At 58.5% G+C, this 14800-nt stretch overlaps 2 protein-coding genes across 3 annotated transcripts in view; both read right to left on the bottom strand.

The window, feature by feature from the left end:
• Nucleotides 1–4413: 4413 nt before the first annotated feature.
• Nucleotides 4414–8471, bottom strand: NKX6-3 (NK6 homeobox 3). Its single transcript, XM_040643155.1, has 3 exons — nucleotides 8090–8471; nucleotides 5952–6121; nucleotides 4414–4653 (listed from the first exon to the last, which is right to left on the bottom strand). Exons 1-3 carry the CDS (start codon nucleotides 8469–8471, stop codon nucleotides 4414–4416), a joined length of 792 nt encoding a protein of 263 aa, XP_040499089.1.
• Nucleotides 8472–13379: 4908 nt separating this feature from the next.
• The window catches only part of ANK1 (ankyrin 1), a 130762-nt gene continuing 129341 nt past the window's right edge, over nucleotides 13380–14800 (bottom strand). For both annotated transcript variants that reach the window (XM_040643221.1, XM_008706296.2), the window contains one exon: nucleotides 13380–13742. In XM_040643221.1, coding sequence (XP_040499155.1) covers nucleotides 13716–13742 — 27 coding nt within the window. In that variant the 3' untranslated portion in view covers nucleotides 13380–13715. The remainder of the gene's footprint in view (nucleotides 13743–14800) is intronic.

Raw genomic sequence — 14800 nt, 5'->3', positions numbered from 1 at the left:
GAAGCGTTACCCACACACATTCACACAGCCATGCCCATTCTGGACCCTGTCCCACGGTGCATGGCGTGCATGGGAACCGGAGGCGAGCGGTCTGGTTAAAACGCGGATTCTGAATGGGGCCTGAGGATCTGTGTTTCTAACAAGTTTCCAGGTGAGGCCGCTGCTGGGGCCCAGTTCGGGTCTTAGAATAACAAGGCTTCTGTACAGAAAAGAGATCCAGACACCTCAGGCAGGCCAGGCCCCCGTGTGGAGCCCAGGCAGGCAGAAGTGCCGGGAGGTGGTGGGAACCCCACACTGCACCTAGAGGCCAGCTGACATTTCTGCAAAAGCACAGTCTGCCCCCGAAGAAACACATCTGCAGGCTGCATTCGGCCCTCCACGTCTGCGAGCGCCCGGCCCGGGAGTCCGGAATCTCAGGCAGTTTGCAGTTAAACGAATCTGGTCACACGCAAGTCCTTCCACAGCCGCGCAGATAGCAGGTGACCGGCGGGGGCTGAACGCCCGGCAGGAGCAGGGAGCAGGTCCGTTGTGGGGAGGAGCTGTGCGGCACTGGCTCTGCCCTCCCCGAAGGACGCATTAAAATGAGCATCCTCATTTTAGCGCCCGCGCCGTTCTGTTCATGGTGCACGATTTCCTTTCATCTTCTCCATCTGGCGGAGTGCGGTGTCGGCTTCATTTTACAGATGAGGAAACTGGATTTCGAGAGGTCACCGAACTCGGTCATATGACCCAGCCACTAGTTGGTAACCTGAGGACTCAGAGCCTCAAAGCCCTCTGTGGATAATGCAGCAGGTCGAGTGTCTGCGTATGCCAGGCACTCTCATTAGTTCTGGTCTCAGCCCCTGCGGGGTCTGTGCAATTATTCCTGTCTCACAGATGGGTATACTGAGGCTCAGCGGCTGAGTCACCCGCCCAGGACACAAGGCGGTGGAGCCAGGAGGGAACTGAACACAGTCCTCTATGTTGTGCTGCGGCAAAAGGCTCGGGTCAACTGGTGTCCAGCCTCAACTCCTCTTGGGGGCCTGAGTATGGGGAGGGGTTGCCAGAAGTGTAATATTCTAGTACCCCATCTCCTCTTTAATCATCGTGATAAGGACGTGGCCATTCTCAATCTGGTAAGACGCCGCTGTCCCCAAACTTGCTCCCAGGCTGGCTGGGACATGTCCTGTGTCCTTCTAACACTGACAGCCACGATAGGAGGGCTGGGGCTGAATCTGCACCTGCCTGCCAGAGCCTGCTGGGCTGCCCATCAGAGCGGGACTCTGTGGCTATTGGGAACACAGGTTTCAATTTCTTGCCCCTTGTCTCATCCCTGAAAAGTCTGGGATGTGGTAGGAGAGGAGTCGCGAGAACACAAATTTCCAAAATAACTTTGGATTTTTGTTGAACTCAGGATGTACAAGAAATCGCTTTTATAACCAGGCACAGAATGTCTAGGGCTTATGATTTCTTCATGATAGATGAAGTGCCATAGCCTTGAGTTCTCCCCAGCAACACACACACACACACACGGGCACACACACACAGGCACACAGGTGCACACACCCATAAACACATGCACACGCACACACAGGTGCACATCTGCAGAGAACAAGACGTATTCCAATGACCCTCAGGAATCTGGGCCGTTCACCTCGGGCTCTTCTCCTGCGTCAGAGTGCAGTAGGAGGCAGGGGCGGGCCTGCGCTCAGGCTCCCCGTGAGAGCAGGAGGGAGGTAGACGAGATGGCAAGCAAGGTGGGCAAGATGGAGTCTTTGAGCCGGAGGTTCCAATGGCAGGTGTCCCAGAACTTGGAGACTGGAGAAGATTTTGTTTAGCTCAGCAAATGTCTCCCCAGGAAAAAACTTCCCCCGGGCTTGTTTTAATACTGACCCCAAATGACCTGAATCAGACATGCAAGAATTACAGCTATAAGAGAGCAGTTGGGATTATAATATGCTTACAAAAGAAGGAAACAAGCTCGATTGGGGGGGGGGGGTGTCACTGGCTTCTCCTCCATACCTGCTTCATGACTTTGCACGTGGATGATGGCAGCACTTCCTCCTGGCCTGCAGGCCCCATGCTCTTCTCAAGGTGCTTGGGAGACACTGCGCAGCACCCAGCTCCCAGAGCCCACAGAGGTTTTTCGTGTTTGGGGGGCTGTGCTGAGTGACTCCCCAGGTGCTCCCGGGCTGCTGTCCCAGCATGGCCGCAGGGCCCGGCTCAGGCCCCACGTGTCAGCGGAGCGCTCCTCGGTGCAGCCCATGGCTCAGGGCTTCCAGAGACAGCACTCTGTCCTTACAGCTGTCTTCTCGTCTCCTTCCCACTTTACCTCCAGAGAGACTGAGCGTGGCCATCGTTTTGGGTTGAAGGTTAATGTTTAAAAGCATTCTATGTTTTCTTGTCAGTCACTCCTGTCCTCTGGGTCCCCTAGGGTTATTATGAAAGGTTGGTGCCTCAGTTTCCAAGAGGCCCGAGCTGGGGTCTTCCTCCTACCCTTGTTCCCACTCCAGGCTGATTCCCCGGGCCAGAGTCTCCCGCCCTGGGGGCCCGAGGGACAAACTGAGGGACTTGGGACAGCAAAGGGGTCTCAGGCCATGCTGGTGTTTGCATGGATCACTCAGGTTGGGAGGGTTCTGAAAGTACACCTTGTTTTGGCCTCTCATTTTATAGAAAAAGCTCAGAAGGGCTGCGTCTGGGGCAAGTGGATGTGAGAGCCTTGGAATCCGCTCTCTGCTTGCCCCCATTCCCACTCCTGGGACTCGGCTTAGGTGCCTTCTGAGCCCGGGTTCCCTCATCCATGCCTTGAACGTAACCCCTACCTCTTAAGTTCCTTGTGAGGTCAGGTAAGGTCATCCAGGCCTTCCACGTGGGAGAATTTAGTAGAGGGGTGTTCAGCTACTGTCAGTGCTTCTATTCTGTCCCCCCTCATCTTTTCTTTTTCTAGTTCCCCAAATGGACCTTTTCCCCCACTAGGCTATGGATTCCTGGAAGTCAGAACCCCGTTCAAGTCTTGGGTTTCTCAGCACCTGTGACAGTGGCTGGCACTGACCGATGGGATTTCAGATTGACCAGCGTTGTGCAAGGTTTCCAGACTTCCAGAGCTCGGATCCCCCGGCCTGGGAGCAGAGAGACCTACCCTCAGAGAGGGCGTCTCACAGCCCTCCTGCTGGGATTCCTCAGCCAGGGGCACAGACGCACAGGAGCCATGGGGAAGTTTCTGGGACTTTTATTTTTACTCTTTATATTTTAAAAGCCAGTAAAGATGGGCGAACGCTTCGTCCCTTTTGGGCTGTATTCCTCTAGCCAGCCCCCACCCGCCTCCCCCACCCCTCCCACCTGCCCGCCACTATGAGTCACCTGGGCTGAAAAATGCCAGCCCACCCGTGCCCTGCACTGCACCGCCCCCAGTGCCAGGCCTCGGGGCAGCCTAAGGAAAGGAGGGGGGCCCTTGGTGCAGCCCGACCCTGCAGGGGCCTCTCCCTTCCTGTGTGGGCACCCCAGTTGGAGAAGCAGGGGGTTCTGAGGTCCCTTGCAGCCCTGCCAAGCTCCCCTCTCTCCAGGTGATCTTGTCCTCTATCAGCACTGAGGCAAATCCAGGTGGGCAGCTCTGGGGTGCAGCATCGGCCCTGGCACTCTCTCATTTTTTCTCTGCCTCTGCCTCCAACATCCCTTGTTCCCAGCCAGGTGGAGGGGGGGTGGGTCTGGTCTCTTCCTATTCTGGGGAAATCCCCACTGAGGGCAGAGTGGAGAAAGGGGGCCAGGAGGACTAGGCCCTCCAGGGATGTGATCCTGGAGTCAGGGTGTCAGGGGCGTTTCTCCTTCGCTGGGACCCACGTCCCCTCCCTGAGGCGGATTTCCTCCAGCCGGGCTTCTGACCTTAGTTCTGGCCCCTCCAGGGGGATGCTTCCTAAGCCAAGGACGGAGGAGGGTACCCGAACATGCCAGCTTTTCTTCTGCGGTCAGCCAAGAGCCCACCTGGACCCAGCACCTGGTCTCCCAGCTCCCAGGCCAGAAGGGAGACCTCTGCCCCAGAACAACTCCCTCCCTGGGGTGGGCCCCCCTGCAACGGCTGGGTCACAGTGGCACGTCCGGGACCCCACTGCCACTTTCCTGGTCGCAGAGCCTGGTCATTTTCATCTCCCTGTGCACTCATGCATTTGCGGAGCGGGCAGGGCAAGGCCTGGGCCGCAGGGGTGCAGGACGGCCCCCAGGGGGCGGGTCTCAGGCCGCGTTTGGACCTCCCGTCCTGCTCCCCCCTCCCTCAGCTGGGCTAGTCCTGCCGCCGCCACAGCCCCCGCCCCCTGGCCTCCTCCCGCTCGCCCTCTCCCATCCCTCCACCTCCTCCTCCTCCCGGGGGCCCCGGACCCCCGGGAGGGGCAGGGGAGGGGCTGCAGCCGGGGCGCGGCGGAGACTGGGGGCCGGGGCCGGGCGTCAGACGCTGTGCGCTCCCAGGCTGAGCACCGAGAAGGCGGCGCGGTGCTTGCGGAGCAGCAGCCGGATCTTCTCGTCGTCGGAGTCGGGGTCCAGCGGCTTGTTGTACTCGTCGTCCTCGTTCTCCGAGGCCGCGCGCTCCCCGCCCGCGCCCGGGCCGCCCGGGGCCCGAGGGGTGGAGGACGAGGGCTCCAGGGCGCTCTTCTTTCGCCACTTGGTCCTTCGGTTCTGGAACCACACCTGGAGAAGGTGGAGAAGGAGGCTGAGGCTCGTACGCGCACAGCATACACAGGGCCCCCCTTTAGGAGGGTGACTCCGCTCGGCGGCAAGGACGCTCGATCCTTATTTTTACAGTAAAATAAATGGCTCAGTAATAGACCAGGTTGTAATGTTCACACCATTTGGGCGGCGGGGTGGGGGGGGGTGTGCAGGTAAAATAAAAGCAAATGCGTGTAAGTGCAGCTTTCTGCTTAGCTATGGCCCTCCCTGCCGCGGATCTTCTTTGCCACCTGGGGCACTTGGATGGAAGATGCCCAGGTGAGGGCATTCAGTAGGTGCTCAAGAGCCGTCCCTTCTTGAGCTTCATCGACCTTTGCTGAACTTCATGAATAAGTTCCCCCTAATTTTAAAAGTAACATATTGTCATTGCTTAAGATAGTTGAAGAATGCAGTAAGAGGGCAGTGGCTTCCGTCCCAGCCCCCCGAGGTGCAGAGATAGGTGGCTGGTGATGTCAGTGGAGCCCAGACGTGGGTCCCCACCTGCCACTGTGCTTCCCTCTTCTATCCTTAAACCTGTCACCATGTCACAGAGCTGGGCAGTTTGGGCATAGCTTTCTTTTTGGGACCCCCCCCCCAACTCTCTCAGGAGAGATCTAGCATCACAGTGGCCTCTGGGAGCCTGGAGGGAGAAGCCTGGTCACGATTTCAGGCTCCCTGGCGTGCAGTGTAAGCAGGGCCCTTGCATGCCACTTGGAGGGTGCCTACCCCCCCCCCCCCGCCCGTATCCCATCCGAGCTTCATTTGGGTGGACCTGGAAGGTGGTGTTATCTTCACCTTATTGGCAAACCAAGGCCATCTCGTCCTGCCCGCTGATGCAACAAGCCTATAAACCCAGTTCTAACGTGGCCCAGAGACTGACCCCTGATCTGGGCCAGAGGCTGCCATCAGCCCTTGAAATTCCTGGCCAACACTGTGCAGAGGAGGGGAAAGCATTAGGTGGGTGCCCCCCAGAGCTGGCTTTGAGCCTCGACTCTGCACTTAGCCAGCCAGGTGACCTTGAGCAAGAGGCTCAGCTGAGATTGTGTCTTCATATGTCAAATGGGTAAGAATCCCCACCTCCAGGTTGCTGAGAGCAGTATTGACAGCCATCTTTTTGGTTACGGGAATTACCGCCATCTCTGGGGTGAGGTGGGCAGGCGGTGCCCAGACAGCAGGACAGCCTCCCGCCCAGAGCTGGAGTTGCTGGGAGACCAAAGCGGCTTTCTTCCATTGGCAGGCTGCTCCCCGCGGGGCAGACACCTTCTCCCGCACAAACTCACCTTGACCTGTGACTCAGTCATCCCCAGCGAGTATGCCAGCCGTGCCCTCTCAGGGCCAGCCAAGTACTTGGTCTGCTCAAAGGTCTTCTCCAGGGCAAAGATCTGGTGTCCCGTGAAGGTGGGCCGCGTGTGCTTTTTCTTGTGGATGCTGTCGCTCAGGGGGTCCGGGGCTGGTGGGAGGAAGAAGGTGTGTGGTTAGCGGCATGAGTAGGGGTACCAGCCCTGTCCTGCATCTCCCACTGGGCGAGCTCTCTCCTGTGGAGCAGCCACTGAGATTGTGGGGTTGTCCTGACACGGCTAACAAGTGGCATTCCAGGCGTCCTGACGATAGTGACCTTGACTTCTGCCACGTTTGGACGGACAGGGACCCCGAGAGGGCACCTGGCCCAGGTGAGAGCTACTTAGGGGCAGAGGGAGTGTACAGCCTGCCCTGGACTCCTTCTCTGGGCAATGTTTTCACTACTCAGTGATGATGCCCTCCCTCCAGGGGCAACAGGACGTTCTCGGTTTTCTCACCAAGACACAGACTAGGTGCCTTCCACCAACAGTCAGGGCCCCAAGGGGTCTGGAAATTCCTCCCCTGCCAAATCCCTTGTTCTTGGGACCCCATTTTCCAGGTTTCTGAGAAGACCAGAGCTTTAGGCCCCAAGTGACTGCTCTCCCTTGTCACCAGGCCTAGAAGTCATGTGGCCTCAACCACACTGGAGAGTCTGCACACAGAGGCTCGGGCCCCTGCCCCTGTCCAGCTAGCCAGCCGCTCAGGCAGGAGCTGGGAGGGAGGGCAGCAGGGCTCCAGGGAGGCAGAAGGCCCACCTGTGGGGCCTTGTTCAGTGTAGTCCCACAGCCCACATCCCGTCTCCTCATGTTATAGGTAAGGAAACTGAGGCACTGGATGGGGAAGAAACTTCCCAAGAGAACTGTCATTTGCGGTCCTCTCTCCCTTTGTGTTAATTCAGCCACTGACTGAGATATTTTCCCGCGTGTGGCTGTGCACTTGGGATTGAAGAGTAGGGGTGTGGAGAGAGTGTGTGTGGTGGGGGGAGGGGGAGATGGAGGTGTGAGAGACTGAGGCCTAAAGCACCCCCAAAACCAGTTCCAAGAGATGAGGTCTTCACCCACATGGAACTCGCCATGTTTCAGGCTGCAGGAGGGGTGGGCTGTCAGGCAGTGTGACCACCCGGAGCAGCGAGCAGATGGGGAGGCAGATGTGTTTTGGGGTTTCCTTGGTGGGCCCCACCCACATTGCGGTGGGGCAGCCCCGAGGTCAGAGAGAAGCGGAAATTCCCTCTGCCACTGCCCCTGCCTGGTCCTGGCTGGGCCTCCGTGGCACAGGGATGGCTCCTGCAGCCACTGCCACCTCCCTGCCTCCCAGGTGAGCCTCACCTGCCCGTGCATGTCCTGCCATGGCCTCTGGGCCCTGACTGGCATCCTGGGGACCCCACACCAGTACCCTGAAAACAGGTTTGGGCATGGTAGGGTACAGAGACCCCCACAACAACTAGGGCCAAGTCTGACTTGACTCGGCAGCTGCTCCCAGAGCCTGGGCAGTTGTCACTGCTCCTGCTGACATAAGCCCCAAAGAGGATGGTGGCAAGCCAACCCCTCAATCGCAGGCGGGACCAAGATGGGAGCAGAGTGCGTTTTGTAGCCTGGAATGGTGTCAGGGCATGAGTGGGCTCGCTGGGAAGGTGATGCTGTGGCAACTTGTCACTGGGGACAGCACTTGCCTGCTTTGGATGAAGAAGTGACATGGGCTCGGAGCAGGAGAAGGAAGGTGAGCGGCCAGGTGGGCTCCACCTTAGGCAAATGTGGGTTATGTGGTCTTCTCCAGACCTGGAGACCCCCGAGGTTTCTAGGAGGGCAGCTGAGGTGGCTGCTGGTAAGGGTGGGTGGTGAGGGGCAAGACACCGGTCCAGGCAGAGCTGGGGTGGGCCCAGGGGGGGGGAGAATTCAGTCGTGCCCACAGCGAGCCATGGCTCCAGGTGTCTGATGGTGGCTGAGGAGAGGCAGCTGGCAGGTATGGACCACCCTGTAAGCCTTCCCTTCCCTTCCCACACCTCTTCCTCCCCTGATCCTGAGGGGGCTGAGGGCTGGGGGCCGGGGGCGGGGGTGGGGATGGAGCCTCGCCCTGTACTCACTGTTGCCGCACTGCCGCCCGCCTCGCCAGTCCTGGCCTGTGTCCGCCCAGCAGTTCCGGGTCCGGGTGGGGTACTCATTGCCAGCCTTGGGAAAATTCCCCACCTGGGGTCCATAGTAGACCCCCTGGGAGCCGAGTCCACCAAAGCCTGCCACGTGGGGGTAGCTGGAGAGGAGGCTGCTGTTCGGCGTGGCCACGGGCCTGCTCAGGATGTCTGTGATCCCGTGGGGGGTCCCGGCAGCCAGCTGGGGGCCCAGCCCCGGAGGGCTGAGCTTGTAGAAGGAGTTCTGCACCGAGTACTGGCACACGGGGGCCTTCATCTCCGAGAACTGAGCCAGTGGCGTGTTGTTCAGCAGGAACGTCCCCTGCAGGTTGGACTCCATGATCCTCGGGTCAGGGTGAGGGAAGGTGAGAAGCCCAAATCCAGGCCCCTAAAGCCAGAGACCCCGAGCTCTGACCCAGAAGCCCATGGCAGGTTTGGAGGGTCAAGAGCGGCCCGAGCCCCAGTCTGCCCTCCTACCTAAGGCATCCGGCCCAGCCCTGGCCCTGGGACCAGCACCTACGTCAGCGGCTCGGAAGTCAGGTGCTCCCGGGGCAGGTGAGAGGTCTCACCAGCGCCCCTTGGCTCTCTCCCTGTCCGTCCTGGAGAAGGGCGGCTCCCCACGCCTCAGTTCAGACCCCTCCTCTGCCTGTGAGTCTGGGGACCCTCCATGAGAAGTTTTAAGTTCAGAGAAGCAACATTTCCCTGATAAAGATAGGGCCCATTAGAATACAGACCGGAGACTGGCTGAGCTGGGAGAGGTGCGGCGCCATTGGTTGAAACCCACACAGGCCTCACATTGGCTTTTCCAAGACAAATTGCACTTTGAAAGATTGACTGTAAAATCAGCCAGGGTGTGTGTGTGTGTGTGTGTGTGTGTGTGTGTGAGAGAGAGAGAGAGAGAGAGAGAGAGAGAGAGAGAGAGAAGAGAAGAGAGAGAGCATGAGCTCTGGAAGCTCGGTTCATTCTCAGAGGGTCTACCTGCTCCTGGTTCCCCAAGTCCAGCATCTAGGGAAAGGTGGGTACCTGGGGTCCCTGGAGGCTCCTGAGGCAGCTGGAAGGTACAGTTCCTGCAGCTGCTCCCCTGAGGGCAAGGAGGCCAGGCTCAGGGGGTGCTGTCCTGGGGTGCCCAGGCCCAAGGCAGTGGGGGAATATGGAGTCTGAGTGTGGATGCTTCGTTTCCTTCCTCCGAGCTGAGATGGGTAAGTGGGGAGGCTGGGCTTCGGCTGGGGCAGTGGGGAGTGGGGCTGTGAATCTCTGTTATGGGCCTGAGAGCCTGGGAGTGGAGCCAGCCAGCAGACTGGGACAGGGGGCAGGAGTGGAGCAGCTCTGCGTGTGCTGGGCGTGGGCTCTTCCCACCTCTGCCTCCTCCGAGCAGCCTTTCCTGATTCCCTCTGTTCTCACACCTTCCTCCTCCGAGGAATCACTTGAGCCTCTGCTGGAGCCATTGCCCTGTTCTGTCTAGCTTGGCACCTGGGGAAAGCTCGGATGGCTGAGATGGCTGTTGATTCAGTGGTGGGTCCCTCTGGCAGACACTTGGTTGGTGCTCAGATATTATTTGATGGGTGGGACTAGACTGAGTGGCAGAGCACCCATATGCCTTTCTTTCTAATGAATGTTTCCAACATACAAGGCTCTACTGGGGGCCCTCTTCCGTTTTACCAACAGGGAAGCCATGGTGAGTACGCGGTTGTTTCTCTGTGGGGCAGCGCCCTGCCTTACAGTTCTGGTTCTTGTTTTGTTTTTTTAAAAAGTGGAAACCAGCATGCCACTGGTCTGAACACGTCAAATGACAGTACATGAATGACTGTCAGGCAGACAGACTTCTGTCCCTCCTCTGCCAGTCAGTTCCAAAGCCTTTCCTGATCAGGCCGTGGGCTCCTTGGCTGTCTCAACACCCCGTGGTCCCACTGTGGCAGGTGGGAGGAAAGAGGTGCCCTATGCTGGCCTTCTCCTAGGCTTCCAGCTGGAGGTCTGAACCCGGCCCTTGGGGAGGGCGCTCCTTGCATGCAGAGCCTCTCCCCACGCTGCTGTTCTCTGTTCCTGGTGGAGGGGGCTGCTCCAAGCCGTGTTCTCTGCAGTGTACATGGTGGAGGTCAATGCAAGAAAGACCTCACGCAGGCTGTGGAGAATATGTCTCTAGAAGTTTAGACCGAAAACAAGAAAAAATGATCTTACCTCTCTGAGTTGGCTGTGTTACCAGGCAGCCCATCACAAGCATTTGAGAAACTTAATTCCGATTCCCAGTGTTGCTGCCTGACACCCCCCCCCCCCCCCCCCGGTGACTGTGATCCTGAAACCGTGCTTTTGAAACCCCTCTGGGCCATGCGGCTGCACAGCCATGGCTGGCGCCTGGTCAAGGATGGCTTTTCTGAGAGAGAAGCTACAGATTCCGAGTAAGGGCTGGCAGTGCTCCTAGAACACTGTGACTGTGACTTGGTCACCCCCTAATAATGGGAACTTATGAGGAAGAAAAGCTGCAGCAAATGATTTGATTCTTTTTTACTGCCAAGCTTGACAAAGGCATTCACGTTCGGGAATCCCAGAATGACAAACCGAAGAGACTTTAGCAAGTGTTTAATCCATTCCCCCACTTGACAGATGAGAAAACTGAGGCCAGCTTGGTGACCAGCCTCATGAAGTGTTAGGAATTAGTGAGGAAGAGGGCAATTTTCTCAAAAGTTCTTGAACTTTGAAAGACATGGAGTGCAGGGGCCAGACACCTTCACAGGGGGGCCTGGGGGGTCCCCCTTAGTGTATACTGTGGGTCCAACCATGCACCCTGGGGATGTGAGGTGCCCCCCTCCACCCACCTTGGACTTGCCCCCATCTCATGGTAATCCTTAGGCGACAGAAATCCATTCTACCAAGCCCAGGGGATTGGTGGGCTTCTGGGGGGGGGGCGGTCTGATGAAGGGGCTGTCCAGGTTTCCAGGAAGTGGACACCCCCCAGGGATGCAGGCCTGCCTGCTGACTGATCCCACCCCCAGACTCCTTCAGGCCCCAACCCCGGCTTCACTCCTGCCCCAGCACCTCAGATTCCACAGGCCGAGCCAGGAAGGAGAGATGGAGCCCTGTGCCGTGAGTCAATTTCTTTATTAATTTTGACATTTGTTCAGCTGGTGTAGGGAGAATGGTCTATACATCAGAGTGGGGTGGGGGGATTCTCTCCCGATAACAGAGCATTTGGGAGAGAGTCAAGAAAAGAGTCATTTTCATAACAATTAAAAAAATCAAGGTAATTCCAAAACTTCTAAAAAGCGTCTAATGTGCAGACTGCAGCATTCTCTAGGCATCATGTGGAGACCCCGAGCTCCTCCGCTAACAGCTCCTACTAGCAACGGGAGTGCGCAGCCATGCCGCCCGGGGCCCGGGGCCGGCGGGCCAAGCAGCCATGCCGGACGCAGCGGAAGGTGCCAAAGCGTAGCCTGCAGCCGCGGGGCCCACGCAGGGCTCTACGGGGGGCTGCCGCGGCGGCCTGCGGGGGGCGGTGCGGAGTCGAGCAGGGGAGGCGGGCCCGGAGCCTGGCTTCCCGGGGCCGGCGGCCCGCCGAGCTCCCCCCGCCCCCCCGTGTCCCCCGGCCGAGCCCGCCCGACCGGGCGCCCCGGCCCGACGCGGAGGAGCGCGGCGCTCGGGCGCCCCACCGCGAGGGCCGGGGCCGCGCTGCCGGGACGCAGCCCTGGGCGCCAGCGTGGCCTCCCGCGCCCGGGCCGCCGCTCCCAGAGCGGAGCGCCAGCCGCCGGGTCGGAGCGGAGCGGCTCGGGCGGCCAGGGCGCGTGGGGCCTGTGCGCTGGTGACGGGCACCAGGGCCGCGGGGGCTCGGTCGTGAGGGAGCTTCTGTGCTACTTGGAAGGGTGGATGTGTCTGAGGCCGCCTCGGAGGAGCGGCAGGGAGGAAGGGGACGGGATGTCCGCAAACAAAGGCTCCCGTGAGCGAGAAGAGCCTGCCAGTCGCTCTCCTGGCCCTAGAGGGCGCCCGCCGCGCCGGGCGGGGCGGATTGTGCTGATTCGGGCCTCGCTCTGCCGGAGGCTCCCGTGGAACTTTAAGGCTCTTCCCTGGTGGCACCGAGGCGAGGAACAGCCAGCTGTCTCCTTCCAGCTCTGACCGAGGGGCTGGCCTAGGAGGGGCGCCTTCCTAGCCCGGGGGCCTCCAGGTGGCCGGCTGCTCTCTCCTCCTCCGGCTCTCCTGCCCCTACGCCTGGGGCCAGGAGTGGGCCCCTCGGCCGCCTCTCCGAGTGGGGCAGAGGGGCTTGGTCAGAGTGGGGGCACTGAGGCGGTCCGGCCTAGGCCCCCCATCCTGTGGGCTGCCTGGACTTAGAGCACCAAGTTGGCTCTGGGAGACCTTGGGGGGGGGGTGTGTGGCTGACGTCTAAGAACTGACAGATACATTCACTAGCCCTACTGCCTTCCTTCCTCTTTCACTGAAAGACAGGCTGTAGCTCCTTCTCCCGCAGCCTGGAGAAGTCCTCAGGAGCTGAGCTCTTAGTGCTTTGTACGTACTGCTGAAGTGTTTCTATTGGTTTGCATAGTATTTATTGTTTTCATATACACAAGGCTGATTACTGTACAGTTTACACTTTGAACACAGACTATGGTATAAGTGCTTGAAGATATAGGAAACCTCTTCTCTATTGAACATGCTGGTGCAATCCTGGGACAGCCACCGGCCCGCCCCCAGCTGAGAGAGGACACCCTTTCAGAGGGGGCACTGGCTCCCTTTGAGCCCTACAGCGGAGCCTGGGGGGTCCTCACCTCAGATTCTTTAGTCCCTAACACAAGGAACCCCGAATGTACTCTCAAGGTAATGATTTTCCATTGGAAGATGATTAATACTAAAACTGGCAGAGAGAGAGAGACAACATAAAAAATTCCAGTTTGTCCACAGGACATTCTACACAGCTTCGGACGTCACAGGAAAATCTGTGTGTACACTGAGGAGAGGGGAGAGGTGCTTGTGTGTGTGTGTGTGTGTGTGTGTGTGTATGTGTGTGTGCCTATGCGCGTGTCCTGAATGTCATGTAGAACGTTCTGGGAGGAGTGGCCCCCTGGGGAGTGGGATGGGATGTCACAAATGGAATGGACGCTTGTGGCTTGTGGCGGTGGGGAAGGCTGGCAGATGAGGACATGGGATTAAGGTGCCGAACTGATTTTGTGCCTAGTTTCCTTTCTTTCTTTTTTTTTTTTTCTTTCCAGGAAGCCCACATGGATTTCCTACAGATGAGGTTGAAAAAAAAGTACCCTGTAACAAGTCAAAATTAAAATGATTTTAAAAAATATATCATCCCCAAGCACAAAAGAGCCCTTGTTCACTTTTGCGTTCACATGCTCTCGCGCTGGTTTTCTATCCCTCTCTCTCTCCCCACCCCCCTTCTTGAGGCGTTTGTCCTGATTCCCAACAGAGATCCGTCGTCGCTAGAGGCAGGATTGAGGACTGTAGGTCATGCGTCTACAGTCAGTCTTTCATGCGGATAGGAGACTAAAGGAAGTCCCTTACAGAGATCATGCCGTCAGCCTAGAGAACAGGTGTGCCACTTCCGTAGCCCTCCGCTCCAGCTCTCCTCCCGTGTGCATGGCAGAGTGTGTGGAGTTCAAGGGTTGGGTGTCGAGGTGTGATCCTGAGGGACACAAAGAGAGAAGGAGTTACTTAGGATCTAATGGTGCAACTCCCCGCAAAAAACCAACTACTGAGTTTTGTGCTGGTTGCTGGGGCCGGATCTGATTCAGGAAAGCAGCGTCCCCAAGCAAGGCAATGAGGTGAAAGACCTTGAGCTCAGAGGCCCTGACCTTCCTGAACTGCCAGCCGTCTTTGTCCGGCTCCCCAGCCCAGAGGCTGCCTCTCAGGGATGGTTGCCCAAGCCTGCCTGGGTCCCCTGCCCGAGTGGACGAGCTCCCCAGAAAACCCTTCTGTGTGTGTGCTCTGTGCGTCAGAGAGCAGGCCGGAGGCTCCCACGCCTGCAGTCCCCTGGGGAGAAATCCCCTTGAGTAGATCCTTGGACCTAGGGAAGGGGTCAAGTTCATAAGCCAGGGCTTGTGCTAAAGAGGGCAGCAGTGCCCTCCACTTTTTCGGTTCAGTTCAGCCCACAGGCACTGGTATCTCTCAGTGCCAGCCCCAAGCACCCAGAGATGGAGCAGACATGCTCACAGACAGCCTCAGGAGCTTGGGGCCTCAAGGGACTACCGTCCCTCTGTGGCGCCGGTCCACAAGCTCTTCCTGGCCAGTGCCTCTGGCTCCTCTCCCTGCGCCCCATGGCTGGACAACCTCTGCTGTGGCAAAGAGATCTTTTTTTTAAGAGCTCGTTGACAAAACAGGTGCGTTCTCCGCAGGGTATTATGTATGTTTGGCTGGAGAACAGCAGCTTCGCGTGCAGGCTGGAGTCCACTTTCTGCAGCCTGCGATTCACAGGGACACCGTGCTCCCGCCACCGGATGGTGCCTGCTCCCCCTCCAGCCTGCGCCGAGAACTCCATGTTTCCGAGCCCAGCCACTCAGGGTGCTGGATGCGGAAAAGGAGCACGCTCAAATAAGGAGGAGCTGACAATCTCCTGGGCAGGGTGGGAAGGGACACAGAGAGGCAGGGACTCATTCTGCAGCAGAGCTGTCCCCAGACACGGAACTGTGCTGGACCCTACAGGTAACACGGTTGCGGAGGAAGCTGGCGGGGGTCAAGGTGAAC

Source organism: Ursus maritimus, unplaced genomic scaffold (assembly GCF_017311325.1).
Source record: "Ursus maritimus isolate PB19 unplaced genomic scaffold, ASM1731132v1 scaffold_28, whole genome shotgun sequence".
NCBI lineage: Eukaryota > Metazoa > Chordata > Mammalia > Carnivora > Ursidae > Ursus > Ursus maritimus.
The sequence above is the reverse complement of the archived record's forward strand: the minus strand, read 5'-3'. Positions and strand labels throughout refer to the sequence as shown.